Source organism: Molossus molossus, unplaced genomic scaffold (assembly GCF_014108415.1).
Source record: "Molossus molossus isolate mMolMol1 unplaced genomic scaffold, mMolMol1.p scaffold_m16_p_10, whole genome shotgun sequence".
NCBI lineage: Eukaryota > Metazoa > Chordata > Mammalia > Chiroptera > Molossidae > Molossus > Molossus molossus.
Genome location: NW_023425345.1, coordinates 84,144,978 through 84,159,669, shown reverse-complemented (window position 1 = coordinate 84,159,669; position 14,692 = coordinate 84,144,978). Strand labels below are relative to the sequence as shown.

Sequence of the window (14,692 nt, the reverse complement as noted above, 5' to 3'; positions counted from 1 at the left end):
TAAGTAATTGAGAATTTGAGACTTCCCACTTTATAGAAAGATAGTAATCAAGCACAGATTCCTCTTTCAAATAAACTTTAGTTTAGGATGAGAAGTAAAAATAAACATAAATAAAACCCAAGATGGATGCAGGCCAAGAGAAGTGTAGATCTCGTGTTACTGAGTGATCGCTTTGCTCGCGGAGTGAGGAAAAGCACTCCGAAGGAGGAAGACATTGAGGCACTTCTTTCTGGGGCTTGTGTGTGTCAGTTTGCTGCGGAACCACATAAAGCACCCCAGAGCGGCGGGCTGAAGCAGCATACATCATTCTCACGGTTCTGGAAGTTCCAAGTCCAAAATCAAGGTATCCACAGCTCAGTTCCTTCTTCACACTGAGGGGAGGATCTGTTCCTGGCATCTCTCATTGCCTTGTACATGGCTGTCTTCTCTCTGTCTTCACATTTCTCTCTTTGTTACATGTCTGAGTCCGAACTCCCCACCCTAGTGACTTATTTTAACTTGTTTATATGTGAAAAGGCCCTGACTTCAAATAAGGTCGTTCTGAGGTACCGGGAGTTAGGATTTCAACATACAAATTCAGGAGTGGGATGTGGGTGGGATATGATACAGCCATATAACACCTAACATATTATACTTATTTTTTGACTGAAAAAACAACATTATAAATAAGCTTAGTTGTTATGAGAGTATATGTAGAGACATTGATTATATGTATGCATGGACATCATTAAGTCATGCTTGACTTGGCTTTCAATATTAATGAAAACATATTATATTATTTTTTTTCCCTGCAAGCTTCATATTATTATTTATTTTCAGTTGTTTTCTCCAGAGCTCTCCAATTTTCTAATATTTCTTTGAGGAAAAAATGTTCCATTCAAACCTCATGTTTTCTTATTCAGTGTGTCTTATGCAGCTTTTTATTTATTAACCCTTCAAAGTATTCCTAACTGTTTTCCTGAAGACTTCAGAAATAGAGTCAGATGAACAGTGGCAAAAAGAACAGGAACTTCAGAGGGAAAACTTGAAGTTGTCGTCTGAAAATATTGAACTAAAATTTCAGCTTGAACAAGCAAATAAAGATTTGCCGAGATTGAAGGTAAATTTAATGTTCTTTATTACAGTTAGGAAATCTGATGCCTGAAAACTTTTTTCTCCCTGCTTAATTGTTATGCTTACTGTATTAGTTTATGAATAGTGAAAAACTCATATTCATAAAAATGTTATGTAGTGTTATACTTTCTGCATTGTTCATTTAGCAGTTGTCTGTGGAGAGCCTAGTTTGCATCAAGCACTCTTCTAGATGCTGGGAAACAGTGATGAAAAAAATTCTTGCACTCAGAACTTATATTCTTGTGGGGAGGGCTGATAAACAAGAAGACAAGTCAATATGTAGTATGTCAACATAGGTTGAGTGCTAAGGAGAAAAAGCATGGTTGGTGTGAAGGGGGTATGTGGGGGTTAGGTGGGGCTTTGAGGAATTGCTATTTAAAATACAGTGGTAAGGGAGCCCTGGCCGGGTAGCTCAGTTGCTTAGAGCATTGTGCTGATATGCCAAGATTGTGGGTTCGATTCCTGGTCAGGGCACATACAGGAATCAGCCGATGAGTGCATAAACAAGTGGAACAACAAATCGATGTTTCTTTCTCTTTCTCTCTAAAATCATTCAATCAGTCAATAAAATGAAAGGATTTTTAGCAGAGAGCTTGGGGACAGATAAGGAATTGGCTCATGCAAATACTGGAAAAAGAGTTACAAACAACAGAAATAGCAAGTTCTAATGTCCTGAGGTAAGGGGATAGTTGGTGTATTTCACGAACAATTATCACATTAAAATATTTGGAGTACTATGCAGCTGTAAGAAAGAAAGATCTCTTATCCTTTGAGACTACATGGAGGGACCTGGAAAGTATCATCCTAAGTGAAACAAGCCAAACATAGAAAGACAAGTATCATATGATCTCACTTATTTGTGGAATATAATGAACATAACAGTCTGAGGAATGGGGTAGTCCCAGAGACGTGGAAGTGGGGTACAGACTGACAATCCCCAGAAGAGGGGGAGGTGGGGGAGAGATAAACCACAGAACTTATATGCATGTATGCATGAACAGTGGACATGGATAACAAAGCTGGGGACAGGGCAGGGAGGGAGAGGGAGGGGGGAATCAGTGGGGGGAAAAGGAGAAACATCTGTAACAAAAATAAATTAATAAAAAAAATATTAGGATATCTCAAAAAAAGTGTTTAAATTAAAAATATATTATGATAATTGTCTCTTTTAGAAATTTTATTTATTTTGATGTTTGTAAAAAGTTTATCTTTGGTTTTCCAAACCTTATTCTATTTATGGGACTCTTTTTTTCTCTTGGCTGGTTAATTGTTTCAGTTCTGTTTTTTAACCTAAAATATTAGCAGTCTGTTCATTTCACTGGTAATCATATAACTAAGCTATTTTCCTGCTTCTCATTCTGAATTTACACTGTTAGAACCAGTGTTAGAAGTTCAGTTGTCTGTTTTCTCCATACCAAACAGGTAAGGTTCTACCTATGTAATTTATGGTACAGTTAAAATCAGAGTCCTAAATTCAAATGTATATGTACATTAAGGCAAAAATGTGAAAAACATTTCTTGAAATTTATATACATAATACACTTTTAATTTATATACTTTAACATATGTCTTAGATCCAAATCCTCCTTTTACTGGAGCCCCACTTGTTGAGTTTGGCTCTCCAGGGAAAGAGATTGCTGGTTCGGCTGCTTGTCTGTCTTTCCTTTCCAGTGGCTGTCGCTGTGTTGAAGTGTTCCGTGTTCACTTTGCTCTTACAGAGTCAAGTAAGAGATTTGAAGGAAATGTGTGAATTCCTTAAAAAAGAAAAAGCAGAAGTTGAGCGGAAACTTGGCCATGTTAGAGGGGTGAGTATGGGAGAATATGCCATATATTTGTTTTGGTTTCAGAAGTGATAACCTGGAAGTGAAAAAGTAAGTTTGGCTATGTCATAACAGCAGTGATAAACCTTTACTAGTGAGTGCCTACAGTTTCGTTTTTGTTCTGCATCTACAATGCAAAACATTATTAAGCTGTTCTCTGTGTTTCAAGTTAATGGATTTTATCATCTGTACACTTTGCATACATTTTATTTCACATGTACTCCATGTTGTTTCCTTTTTTGTTGCCTATCTCTCCACACCTTGAAAACATTTAACTTTCAGGAATCATCCTTCTGTTCACTGAGGTAACTACTAAGTGCTCCTTGGTCCAGTTCTAACATTTTGTAACTATTTTATAATGTCCATGGCAACTTCTTATAATACTCTGTAAATGTGTGTCCTGATTTTTTTTTTTTGGTATTGCTGTATTTTTCTTTCCATGCATTTTCTGTTCACTTTCTACAATGAATAAATGTTGATTATGAGGTCAAGGCCAAATATTTAGGCCCCTGTTGATATGTTGATGAGTGGTACGAGTGGGAGCAATCAAAATGGACAAAAACTTTTTCAAGTATTAATATTAAATATATGATGGGTTTAGTAAAAATATTGAGTGTTATTACAAACATCTTGTTGACAATCAGCAACATTCATTTATTTCATAAATAAAAATCTTTGTTAATTTAACCTTTCCTATAATAAAAAGTTAATTATGAAAATTTACAGTATCAAAATTATATAAGTTTATATTTCAGGGTTATTTATTGCAGTGTGAATACTGACTAAAATGACAAAAAAGTAAGCAGATTATTTTACTCGACTGTCAAAAAACTTGTTTTAAATTATAAGCAGTTAAACTTACTAACTGCTGACACATCTCTTGATAAATTTACACCAGGTTTTTTTATTTCAGATGTCCCTTCTAGTTATATGGGGCAGAATTTCTAATCAATGGCTATTCTTAAAATCACCTCTGTTTTGCTACAGTTCACATGTCAGTAACTCAGGAGCTCTTTAAAGATACAATTTGTGTGTGTGTATGTGTGTGTGTGTGTGGTTTTATCCCATATAAAGAAAACTCTGGTATACTGTAATGAACATTAGCTAAATAGAATATTTTTCTTAGGTTTATTTATTTGGAACAGACATCAAAGGTAGTGCTACATATTTAAGCTGAGTATTTTCTTGTATATAAAGTGAGAATTATAATTCCTATCTCAGAGGGTTATTATAATGATAAATTGAAGTAATCCGAGCTTTGGCTTCAGATGTTAGGAATCAACAATGTGAGTATAGTAATGAGCCTGTTCTGTTATTGGTACTTCATATTGTATTCTCTAAAATATGTGATTTAATTAAAAGTTAATATATTCTTTTGTAGTCCGGTAGAAGTGGAAAGACAGTTCCAGAACTAGAAAAAACCATTGGTTTAATGAAAAAAGTAGTTGAAAAAGTCCAAAGGGAAAATGAACAGTTGAAAAAAGCATCAGGAATACTGACCAGTGAAAAAATGGCTAATATTGAGCTGGAAAATGAAAAGTTGAAGGTAATATTGTAAATATGATCATTTTTATGGAAATTTTACTATTACTTTTTTTATTAATTTTTTTAGGAAAATTTTAAATATATTCCAACTACATAAAATGGCTTTATGTTTTACACATACAGAAAAACGTACAGCAAACAAGACTAGGAGTAGTTAGAGTAACTCTACTTGGTCATTTTATTGTTCAAGACCGATGGTTCTTACTCTGGCAGCATAAAATAATTACCTGTATCTATTTTCAAAAATATACATACCTAAGCCCCCATCCTAAGATTGGTGAGATTCCGCTGGGCTGGGTTCTGCCATAGCTTTAGTGACTTAATTTTTTTTCAAGTCATCAGTTCAATCTAGTGTGTAGTCAAGGTTGGGAACCTGCTCCGGATGATCAGTATTAGATGGAAGACCTGAATTCTAATTATGTCAAATAGATTGCTGCAACTACTTTGAATTAAGTTTTCTCAGTTTACAAGACCATCTTTTACCTCATTTCATTGTTTCAATAATGTACAGCTATTTTTTTCTTGATAGGCTGAATTAGAAAAACTTAAAGCTCATCTTGGACGACAGTTGAGCATGCACTATGAATCCAAGACCAAAGGCACAGAGAAAATTGTTGCTGAAAATGAACGGCTTCGTAAAGAACTTAAAAAAGTATGACTTTCAGTAGTGATTATTATTATTTTTATGTTAACTAATACATCTTGGAAAAACTGAATGAAAAAGTTGATGGGCATGTAGTTTCTAAGACTTTTAGGAATTCCCTTTTTATTCCTGCCCTCCTTTCATCATGAGGAACATGAAAATAAAAACTTAATAAATTAAGAGGCAGTATGATGTGGAGCTGCGTGGCAGGGATTTCGATCTTAGTTTTGTTGTTTATTTGCCATGGTAACTAGGTGAAGCTGCTAACTTCTATCCCCAATTTCCTCCTGTATAAAATTGGGAATGATAAGTATGTCTGTTTCACAGAGCTGCTGTAGGGTGTGAGAGTGAGGTTTTATATACATGACCTAGAACAGTGCCTGATGTGCATTAAACAGTATATGAAATTGTTTTGTTAACTGATAGTAAGATTCCTTTCTAAGTAGCAAAATATACTCCTTGCCCAGACAAGTAGGTATTGTTATTCATATGGATGATCCAGTGAATGAATTGAAATTACTGGAGTGTACTGTGAGGCCAGAGTGACACTGTGCTTTGAATGTGGATGTTTAATAGTGGACGTAATCTGTGAGACTTACACATAGTTTATGCTTATAGGTAGGTCTCTCAAGTGTTAGAGAGTCAAAACAAAACATCTTTCAATGTGTAAAGACATAAACTATCCGTTATTCTGTAAATATTGCAAAGGTTACAAGCTTAAAGTAATCAAACAAAATGAAAAACGTAACCACTAGAATAAAATACTTGTAAATATATTTTTCTAACATCATTTAAGTGATCTGTTGTTCTAATTATTATTATTATATTGCTGTTTTAGAGTAAAGAAACATTGTATTTTTATTGGCATTTTAATCAGCATTTAGAACTACAGATTACTTTTATTTTCTAATTTATAGTGATAATTTTGAATATGTTGCATCTGTGACAACAGTGTTACTTTTTGTCATGATATACTGATTAGCTTTTAATGACAGGAAACGGAAGCTGCAGAGAAATTGCGGATAGCCAAGAATAATTCAGAGATACTGAACGAGAAGATGACAGTTCAGCTGGAAGAGATGGCTAAGCGGTTACAGCTGGTGGAAAGTAGAGGCCCACAGCTCGAGGGTGCCGACAGCAAGAGCTGGAAATCCATTGTTATTACCAGGTAGGGATCAGTAGATTAAATCTGTCCTAACTCTGCCCTTGTTGTTTTAAAAGACTGGGACACTATTCTGATTAATTGAGCTATTTCCTTATGAACTGGTTGGTTGGTTGTTTTAACATGATACTTACTGTTTTTTGGTCCTGGCATTGCCAGAGTCTTTTTCTTCCTTAAAGTATTGAACTAATTAGGGTGGCAGGCAGGGGACAGCGGGGCTGGAGCTGGGGCAGTGCCGGTGCCAGCGGCTCCTGGGCACTGCTGCTGCCCAGCACGGCCCAGCTGTGCGCTGTGTTCGTTCCCTACAGCGGTGCCAGCAGGCTCGGGGGAGCGGCTTTGTCTCAGCAGCACACTGGCATGCTGGCTCTGGGCTGGGCTCTGATCTTGGTGTATTCTGGGCGACTTGTTCTTCAAATAACCCCAACAGATGAATTCAGTAACTGCCTTATTTATGTCTTACTGGCCTCTGCTGTCTGGCACTTGCTTTTTTCCCACTCCATGAACCTTTTCTACAAGTGTGTGTGGCTCCTGTCAAATAAATGGTGTGGCTCTGAAGGAGGTGATGGGAAATCACAAGTCATCATCCCTGTGTTCACTGCACTGTCACCGCAGTGATTTATCGTGAGATAAGCCCGTAAAGGGCTTGTGCGTCATCCTCACTTCCAGCCCAAGCAGCTGCTTACAGTAGTGTAAAGGCCAGAGACCAGTGAGATCCTGCCCTGTGGTGTCCCCTTAAAGTGATCCTGTATTTCTTGTGTTCTTCACATCTGCTGGCCCCATTTAAAGCCAAACTCATCTTCAGCTTCCCATAGTCCTAGAGTTCTTTATGTCCATGCATCCCCGGCTTCCCTTCCCATGTCGGCCTGCTATTTGGGATTGAATGACAAGGCTGGGATGGCAGTCGCCACTCCTACAGCTAGGACGGGAGCCTCGGTCAGCCCGGTGAGCCTACAGTCCCCCAGTGCACCTGACGCATTGCGCTTGGCCCTTGTCAACCACATCCAAGGAGAGAAGAGGAAGGTTATGCCCAGTCGGGCAGCCCTGGTGAAGGGCCCCTGGTTCTGTCCTGATATACTGAGGAGGCAGAAGCCTCTCTCCCCCACTCCAGCCCTCTCTTAATTCTGTCAGAGGGCTCGTGTGGGGATTCAGTGTAATGATGTGCACTAGTGTAAAGGGGAGAAGGTGTTTCTTCGTTTGTCCCCTTGGACCCCAGCAGAGGCTCTCAGCCAGCAACGCTATCAGTTGATTTCTCGGTCCCTTCTTTTCTTCTGTAGTAATGTGTGGACTCAGAATTCGGAGTGGCTTTAAGACATATCCCTTCAGCAGGTATTTGCGCAGTGCCCGCCACATGCCAGGCGCTGTGCTTCGTTTTCTAAAAGGCCGCCTTTGCTAGGTCCCTTCAAAGAGCCAGGTAGCTTCCATGGAGAAAACGTAATTTCACTGTGGTCTTAACTAAATTGCACCTCTTTTCTGTGAGCTCAAGTTTTTGTATCTGTGGAAATGATAACCCCTGTCCTTCCTTTTCTAAAATGGGCTCTGTGGACCTGCAGAAAAGATTATTGTAAAAAGGGTTTATAAAGGTTACAAACATTTGAGATGACTTTGCCTTTTGTGTACAGTGATACCTCGGTTCTCGAACATAATTCGTTCCAGGAGGACGGTCGAGAACCAAATTGTTCGAGAACCGAAGCAATGAAACCCAATAGGAAATAATGGAAACTGGATTAATTCGTTCCAAGCCCCAGAAAATGCCTATTTACTGGCCTAATTTGTATATAATATGTAGAAAAACATAAGTCTCAACAAGAAATAAAAGTGTACAATATGTCTAAGGGTTAAATTCAGTGTAAAGCGTGACTCTCTCCACAAAGCGTGACTCTCTCTGCACTCACACTGATGGCGCAAGCAAGGCGCCCTGGGCCGAATGAACGCCATTCGGCTCAACTCGGCTCATCTCGGAAGTTCGAGTTCCAAATATTTGTTCGGATTCCAAGACAAAAGTTTCTCGAATCTCCTGGTCGAATACCGATTTGGTCGAAATCCGAGGCGTTCGAGAACCGAGGTATCGCTGTATTTAATCTGGGAACTGTATGTAATGTGCATACAGTAGGCAATCACTGAACCCTCTGGAAAAAGACATAAGCTGTAGTAGAGTCCACATGAGACAGAGAGAAGACTCATTTTGATCCTTGGCTTCCAGCCTCTCGAAATACACCAAAACTCTGCTAAGGTCTGTAGCCGGGATCCATGCCAGGCCTTACACTACTGCTGAGACAGGCTGGTGGTGCAGAGCGGTTTCAGATGGGCGATCAGACAAGGCCTCCCTGAGTGGGTGGCGTTTGAGCAAAGAAATTAAATGACTTGAAGGAGTGAACTTTTGATATTTCACCACTTTGCTTGATAGTATTCATTAGGTTAAGAACATTGACTTCTAATCTGAGTTTCTAAGATTGATCAAAAGCTTTTTGAATGTATTGAGAGAATCATTTTCCTTGCTTGTACTGTCCTTAACTGATTTTGTTCCTTCTTTTCTCTGGAAAAGTCTGACTTTTATAAGCATTTGTCTCCCTATAAGGTATTGTGATGTGCTTATAAAACCATTGTAGTCCAATGTTTTAAAATTTTTTATTGGAGTCTGGGTCTTTTTTTTTTTTAAACTGTTTTTCATTTCTTTGAAAGTTACAAATCTGTTCAGATTTTTACAAGCTGTATCCCTCCCCATCATAGGCCATTTCTCTCCCCACGCTTTGGCACGTTCTCTTCCTTCTCACAGCACTGTCTCTCGGGTTTTCTTCTACCTGGATACCTCCCTTTCGTTTTGTATCTGTGTGTGCATGTGTGCGTGCGTGTGTCTGAAATGCTTTAATTTGTGATCTTTAACTATATTCTTAAGAATATCCAGTAATACAGAAATTGATATTCTGATGAATTTTACTTTCAGTTTTTTGTTTTGAGACTGAAAAAATGCTAACTTTAATATTTTACAGTGATCAAATTCAGGCTCCGCCTTTGTTTATAACATTGGGAAACACCTAACTCCTCCTTTTTAATTGGCCTATTACTTGGGGATACATAGTCCTTGCTGTCACCTAATGCTAAGTAAAATGCAGCAAAAGATTTGACTAAAAGAAACAGTATAATGAGAGATTCTTTGTTATTGTCAGTGCAATACTTTGAACTGACTTAAATCAACGAGAGAAATTATTTTCCATGTCTACACTGATTCTTTTCCTTTATACTTTTAGAATGTATGAAACCAAACTGAAAGAACTGGAAACTGATATTGCCAAAAAATCCCAAAGCCTTACTGACCTTAAACAGCTTGTAAGACAAGCAACAGAGAGGGAACAAAAAGTTAAGAAATACACCGAAGACCTTGAGCATCAGGCAAGTAACATAATTATTATTGACATGATAAAATACTGTTATATCTCAGGCCACTCCTTGATATTGTCTTCTGTAGATAAAAATGATGTCTTACCTCAGTCCTACCCTGGAAGGCCCTCGAAGTGAGTGACACCACCCTTCACCCATTGGGTCAAGCCAGAAACCTTGGATCATCAACTCTTTTTCTCTCACACCCCACGTTTTTCATTAAATCGTGTTAACTCAATTTTCAGAATCTGTCCCAAATCCGACAACATCTGCATACTCCAACACTGCCCGTCCAGGCCCCGCGCTGTCACACCTGAACTGCGGCAGTAGTCTCCTAGGCGGGCTCCTGCTTCCGCTCCGGCCCTTCACTCTCTCCCTTCCTCCATCTGTTCTCCACTTTCCACGTAACCCCCTGCAAGGGTAGCGCACATCATAGCATTCCATCCCAGTGGTGGCCCGTTACACTGGGGTAATGGCAAGTTCCTTTCATAGCCTTAAGAACCCCCACGGTCTGGCATCTCCTCCCCAGCCTCCACTTGGCCCACATCCCCGGTGTTCTAGCCGCACTGCCCTTTCAGTCTCGGAACACACCCAGTGCATTCCTGCTTCAGAGCTTGCACTTGTTTCCCCTTGTTTAGAATATTTACCCAAATATTCCCAAAGCTTACTCCCTCACGTCACGTCTGTTAAAATGGAGGCACCTTAGCCCTTCCCTAAACCCTTCCATCACTCTTTTTGTTGTTGTTGTTGTCACCTGAGGATATCAATCTCCATTGATTTTCGGAGTGGAAGGGAGGAAGGGAGAGAGAGACACATCGATTGGTTGCCTCCCACGTGAACCTGACCAGGGCAGGGGATCGAGTCTGCAGCCCAGGTACATGCCCTTGACCGGGAATCAGAGCCACGACCCTCTAGTCCTTGGGCTGACACTGTAACCACTAAGCCAAACCGGCCAGGACCCTTCCGTCACTCTGTATCCTCTTACCCCGGGTTGTTTTCAGTAGCCTTGCTGCCACCTGACCCTTAGCACGTCACGTACTCACTCTTTCTTCACTGAAACTGTAAGGCCCCCGGGTCGTGCAGGGATCCTACCTGCTGTTTCACTGTCCTTTACGCCTAGGGCAATGCTTCACGTAGAGTACGTAATAAATAACTGTTGAATGAATGCTAGGTAGAACATGATGGATGCGTGTTCGAGTATGCTTTTGAAAACCCAGCTTTTAATATTATGCTTTATTGAAAATGTGTAACTTTATAAAATCTCATTATTTTCATGTCAAACTTTGTCTCCTAATTTTTCACTGTGCCCAAAGATTGAGATTCTCAAACATATTCCTGAAGGTGCTGAGACAGAACAAGGTCTTCAAAGGGAGCTTCAAGTTCTTAGGTATATAATCTCTTCATATGACAACTTTTTTCTTTTTAATTATCTTTTTATATAACCAGATTTACTACATCTAGAGAGTAGAATTTTTCAACCTTGCTACCTAAAAGGTTTATCGGCCTTATTTTATCCTTCTCATTCCAGTCATTCTTGTACATGATAGATGCTGGGAAAAAAAAACAACGGTAAACCAGAGTCTAATATAGGTACAAGTTTGTAATGTAGTTTAAACTTTCTTAGTAGTACAGAATGTATTAAACCTTAACTTTCCAGAGGCAAATATTAATGAAAAAAGAAAAAATAAAAGCCTTTACTTCCAGGTTTCTGTGTGGCACACAACCATGAGGCTCCTCCAATAGGAAAAATCCTCTTGAAAATGACATCAGGTCAGATTTTAAGGAAAACATGGAGAATTTTGATCCCATGACCTCTCTCTGTGAAGGGTAGTGTTACAGTGGAAGTAAATATATCTTTATGAGTGTCAGTGAGTTCTAGCACAGTACATTACACAGCTCATAAGAAATGCCCATATTTTTTGTAGAACATTGTTTTTGTGTTGTTTTTTAATAACATTATCATTGTGCTCTAGATTAGCTAATAGTCAGCTGGAAAAAGAAAAGGCAGAATTAATCCTTCAGATAGAAGTATGCAAAGACCAGAGCGGAGCTGAGAGCACCATGCGTGGTAATGTATTTCATAACTTCCAGCACGTTAGATAACCCAAGGTTGTGAATTAGTGTTTGCATTTTCTGTTTGTTCACGGATTTATGATAACTGTCTTCCTCTAAAGTCAAATCCCCAATGTTCGTTTTTGGAGCTGTCTCTTCCTCCCTGCAGTAATATCATCCCCGTCGGGTCCTTGGCAAGTCCTCAGTCTCTCTCCTTGTGTTCCATGTGGGTGCTACAGATGTAATCAGGACATAGTGCTGAGCGATGACTGTTGCTTCCAGCTTTTAAGTATAGGCCCCTTTAAACCCCTGAACCTTTTCTTCTAAATGTTATTGCACTTGGTAATTTAAAAACTACATATATAAGTAAAAATATTGTTTTCCTTTTACAAAGTAATGTCTGTCCTTCTACCCCCTTCTATTCGCATTCTGAAGTGATTACATCATTCCCCTATTCCTGTGTGCTTGTGTGCAGATATCCATAATGTATACGCATGCACAACACAGTGAATAGTTGATCCTCATTATTTGCAGATTCTGTGTCTGTGAATTCACCTACTCCCTAAAATTTACTTGTAACGCCATAATCAGTACTTGTGCTGCTGTGAAAACACAGCAATGAAAAATCTGTTGGACCCTCACTCTCCCAGGGAGATCCAAGGTGACGCTCTGCATTCTTGTTTCATTTCATACAGACAAGACCAGAGGACAGAGACAGGGGCAGTGCAGCTTAGTGGTTCTGGGGCCAGTTGGACTGGTCATGGGGCAGCCTCAGGAAAGTCACTTGACATTTCTGAACCTTGTTTTCTCTTTTGTAAAACAAATAGAATCTACCAGAATGAGTTGTTTCCAGGATTTAAAATTATAATCTGAGATATATGTGTATGTTTAGATATAGGTATAGCAAATATATCTATATCTATATATAACTATATGTATACTTTTTTCCCCTAAGAGCAATGGTTCAATATTCACTAATTCATTGTGTTGACTTTATAAACCATAACTACTGTAAATAATGAGAATCAATTATTTGTGCTTTGTTTATCTGAGACTGATGAAAATGCCAAATTGTGCCAAAGAATTATACCAATTTGTATCTGAACAATCTTTGACTTTCATAGAGCTTTTTCAATATCCTACCACACAGTCCTGTTGCTTGTTTTAAAGCTATCATGTATGAGTTGTGCCAGATACTATGCTAAGTGCTTTGTGACCATTTTATAATTTAATTCTTATAATTCTGGTTACTATTGTCTCCCATTTACCTACGATAAACAGATTAGAAGAGGTTAAGTTACCTGTCCCCAAGGTCACAACAGGTACAGTGACAGAGCCAGGATGACACCTAAATTTAGGAAACTCTAAAGCTCCTCTCCATTCCCTGCTATTGACCTTTCGGTGACTAAAAGTATGTGTAATCCCTCAACAGCCTCTCTCAGGGCGCCAGCTTGGTGTACTGGACTAGACACAGTAGGCCAAAGCCCTGTTAATGCTGTTGGCATTAGGCAAGTTCCTGCGAAACCGCAGTCTCCTGAGAGGGAATTTCTGACCCCCATATTCCTTATCTCCAGATAAGGATGCCTGTCATATTTCAAAGATAGTTAAGGCTCAAAATCAAACCATAACTGTTCTGGAAATTCTAAAGCACTCTTTTAATATTAATGGTCATTAAACTTTTGGGACATGCTACACATTACTGATCTGAGTAATATATAGCAACCCACTGATTAAGGCAGTCAACTCAATATAGCATCCCAGTGATTAAGAATCAATTCTAGCCCTGGCCGGTTTGGCTCAGCGGTTAGAGCATTGGCCTGCAAACCAGAAAGTCCCGGGTTCAGTTCCCAATAGGGGCATGTCCCCAAAATATAAATAAATCAGTACATTAAAAAAAAAATAAAAAAATCAATTCTGTAAAACACCATTAGCACTTTCTGCAAAGGTGAGGGAAACTTTGATAAGTATGATTTTCCTCTGCTTTCCAAAGGAAGATGAGTTCTGCTGACTCTTATTTCCATAAAAAGGAGGAGGAAAATATTTCCTATCTCCAACTTATAATTAGAGACCATTTCAAGGGCACCTTAATAGAATATACTTCTTATCCCATTCATGAAAATGTGTTTGCTGCCCATATTTTCCTAAACATTAGCATTGCTTTTATGATTTTACCCTTCAGTCATTGCAAAATGACTACATGACACATTATAGGTAATACTTCATTTAAAGAAAATGTTTCCAGAAGACAGTAATTAAAGCAAAAATGCCATTTGTCCATAGGGTCACATTATAAAATTAGAGATGTTAAGTCTCATAAATGAAAGCCCTTGTGCTGTTTTTGTACTTATCTGCACCACCTAAGTATCAGGACTTGCTCACATTGGTGTCATCCATCCCGCCCAGCACGTTTGTCACAGAGCAGTTAATTACACAGTAGACGGGAAATGACCGCATGAAGAACCTATGCTCCTGGGTCGCGGGGGCTCTGGCCAGCTTATGGTTGTAGCCCCTCACCAAACAGTCTACTTCTTCTCTGGTTGTACTTTTAGTACTTAACAAATTTTCCTAGCTTTAGCATTTTTCTTTGGAAAACAAGTTTCTTCCATGTACAAGAATTAATGGCACTCCACACTTCTCATATCTGGCCGATGCGCTCTCTGACTGCCATGGAATTCCTGTACTGTAACAGAGTATTCACAGCCTGAAGTGTTACAGCCATAAAATCATAAAATGCCGCATTTTCCAGGTTCTAGTTTCATAAGTTTTCTCTTTATTCTCTAAAACAAATCCTTTATCTTGAACTGTGGGAAAAAGCCGAGTCTAATTTTTATAATTGTTTTTGGCAGATTCTGATCAACTAAAGGAAAAGGTTAAAGAGCTAGAGACACAGCTTAAAACCTCAGATCTAGAAAAGCAGCGTTTGAAGGTAATAATATATCTAATCATAATATTATAAATGTTTGATGAAAACAGCTGTTGAAA

General features: G+C 38.8%; 1 protein-coding gene across 1 annotated transcript in view; it reads left to right on the top strand.

Annotated features, from left to right (window-relative positions):
* The window catches only part of CEP290 (centrosomal protein 290), a 101,058-nt gene that overhangs the window by 85,236 nt on the left and 1,130 nt on the right, over window positions 1–14,692 (top strand). Inside the window, exons 44-52 of the mRNA XM_036251095.1 lie at window positions 965–1,099; window positions 2,832–2,918; window positions 4,315–4,479; window positions 5,008–5,130; window positions 6,117–6,289; window positions 9,529–9,670; window positions 10,972–11,045; window positions 11,632–11,726; window positions 14,557–14,636. Of these exons, the coding sequence (XP_036106988.1) occupies window positions 965–1,099; window positions 2,832–2,918; window positions 4,315–4,479; window positions 5,008–5,130; window positions 6,117–6,289; window positions 9,529–9,670; window positions 10,972–11,045; window positions 11,632–11,726; window positions 14,557–14,636 (1,074 nt within the window). The remainder of the gene's footprint in view (window positions 1–964; window positions 1,100–2,831; window positions 2,919–4,314; window positions 4,480–5,007; window positions 5,131–6,116; window positions 6,290–9,528; window positions 9,671–10,971; window positions 11,046–11,631; window positions 11,727–14,556; window positions 14,637–14,692) is intronic.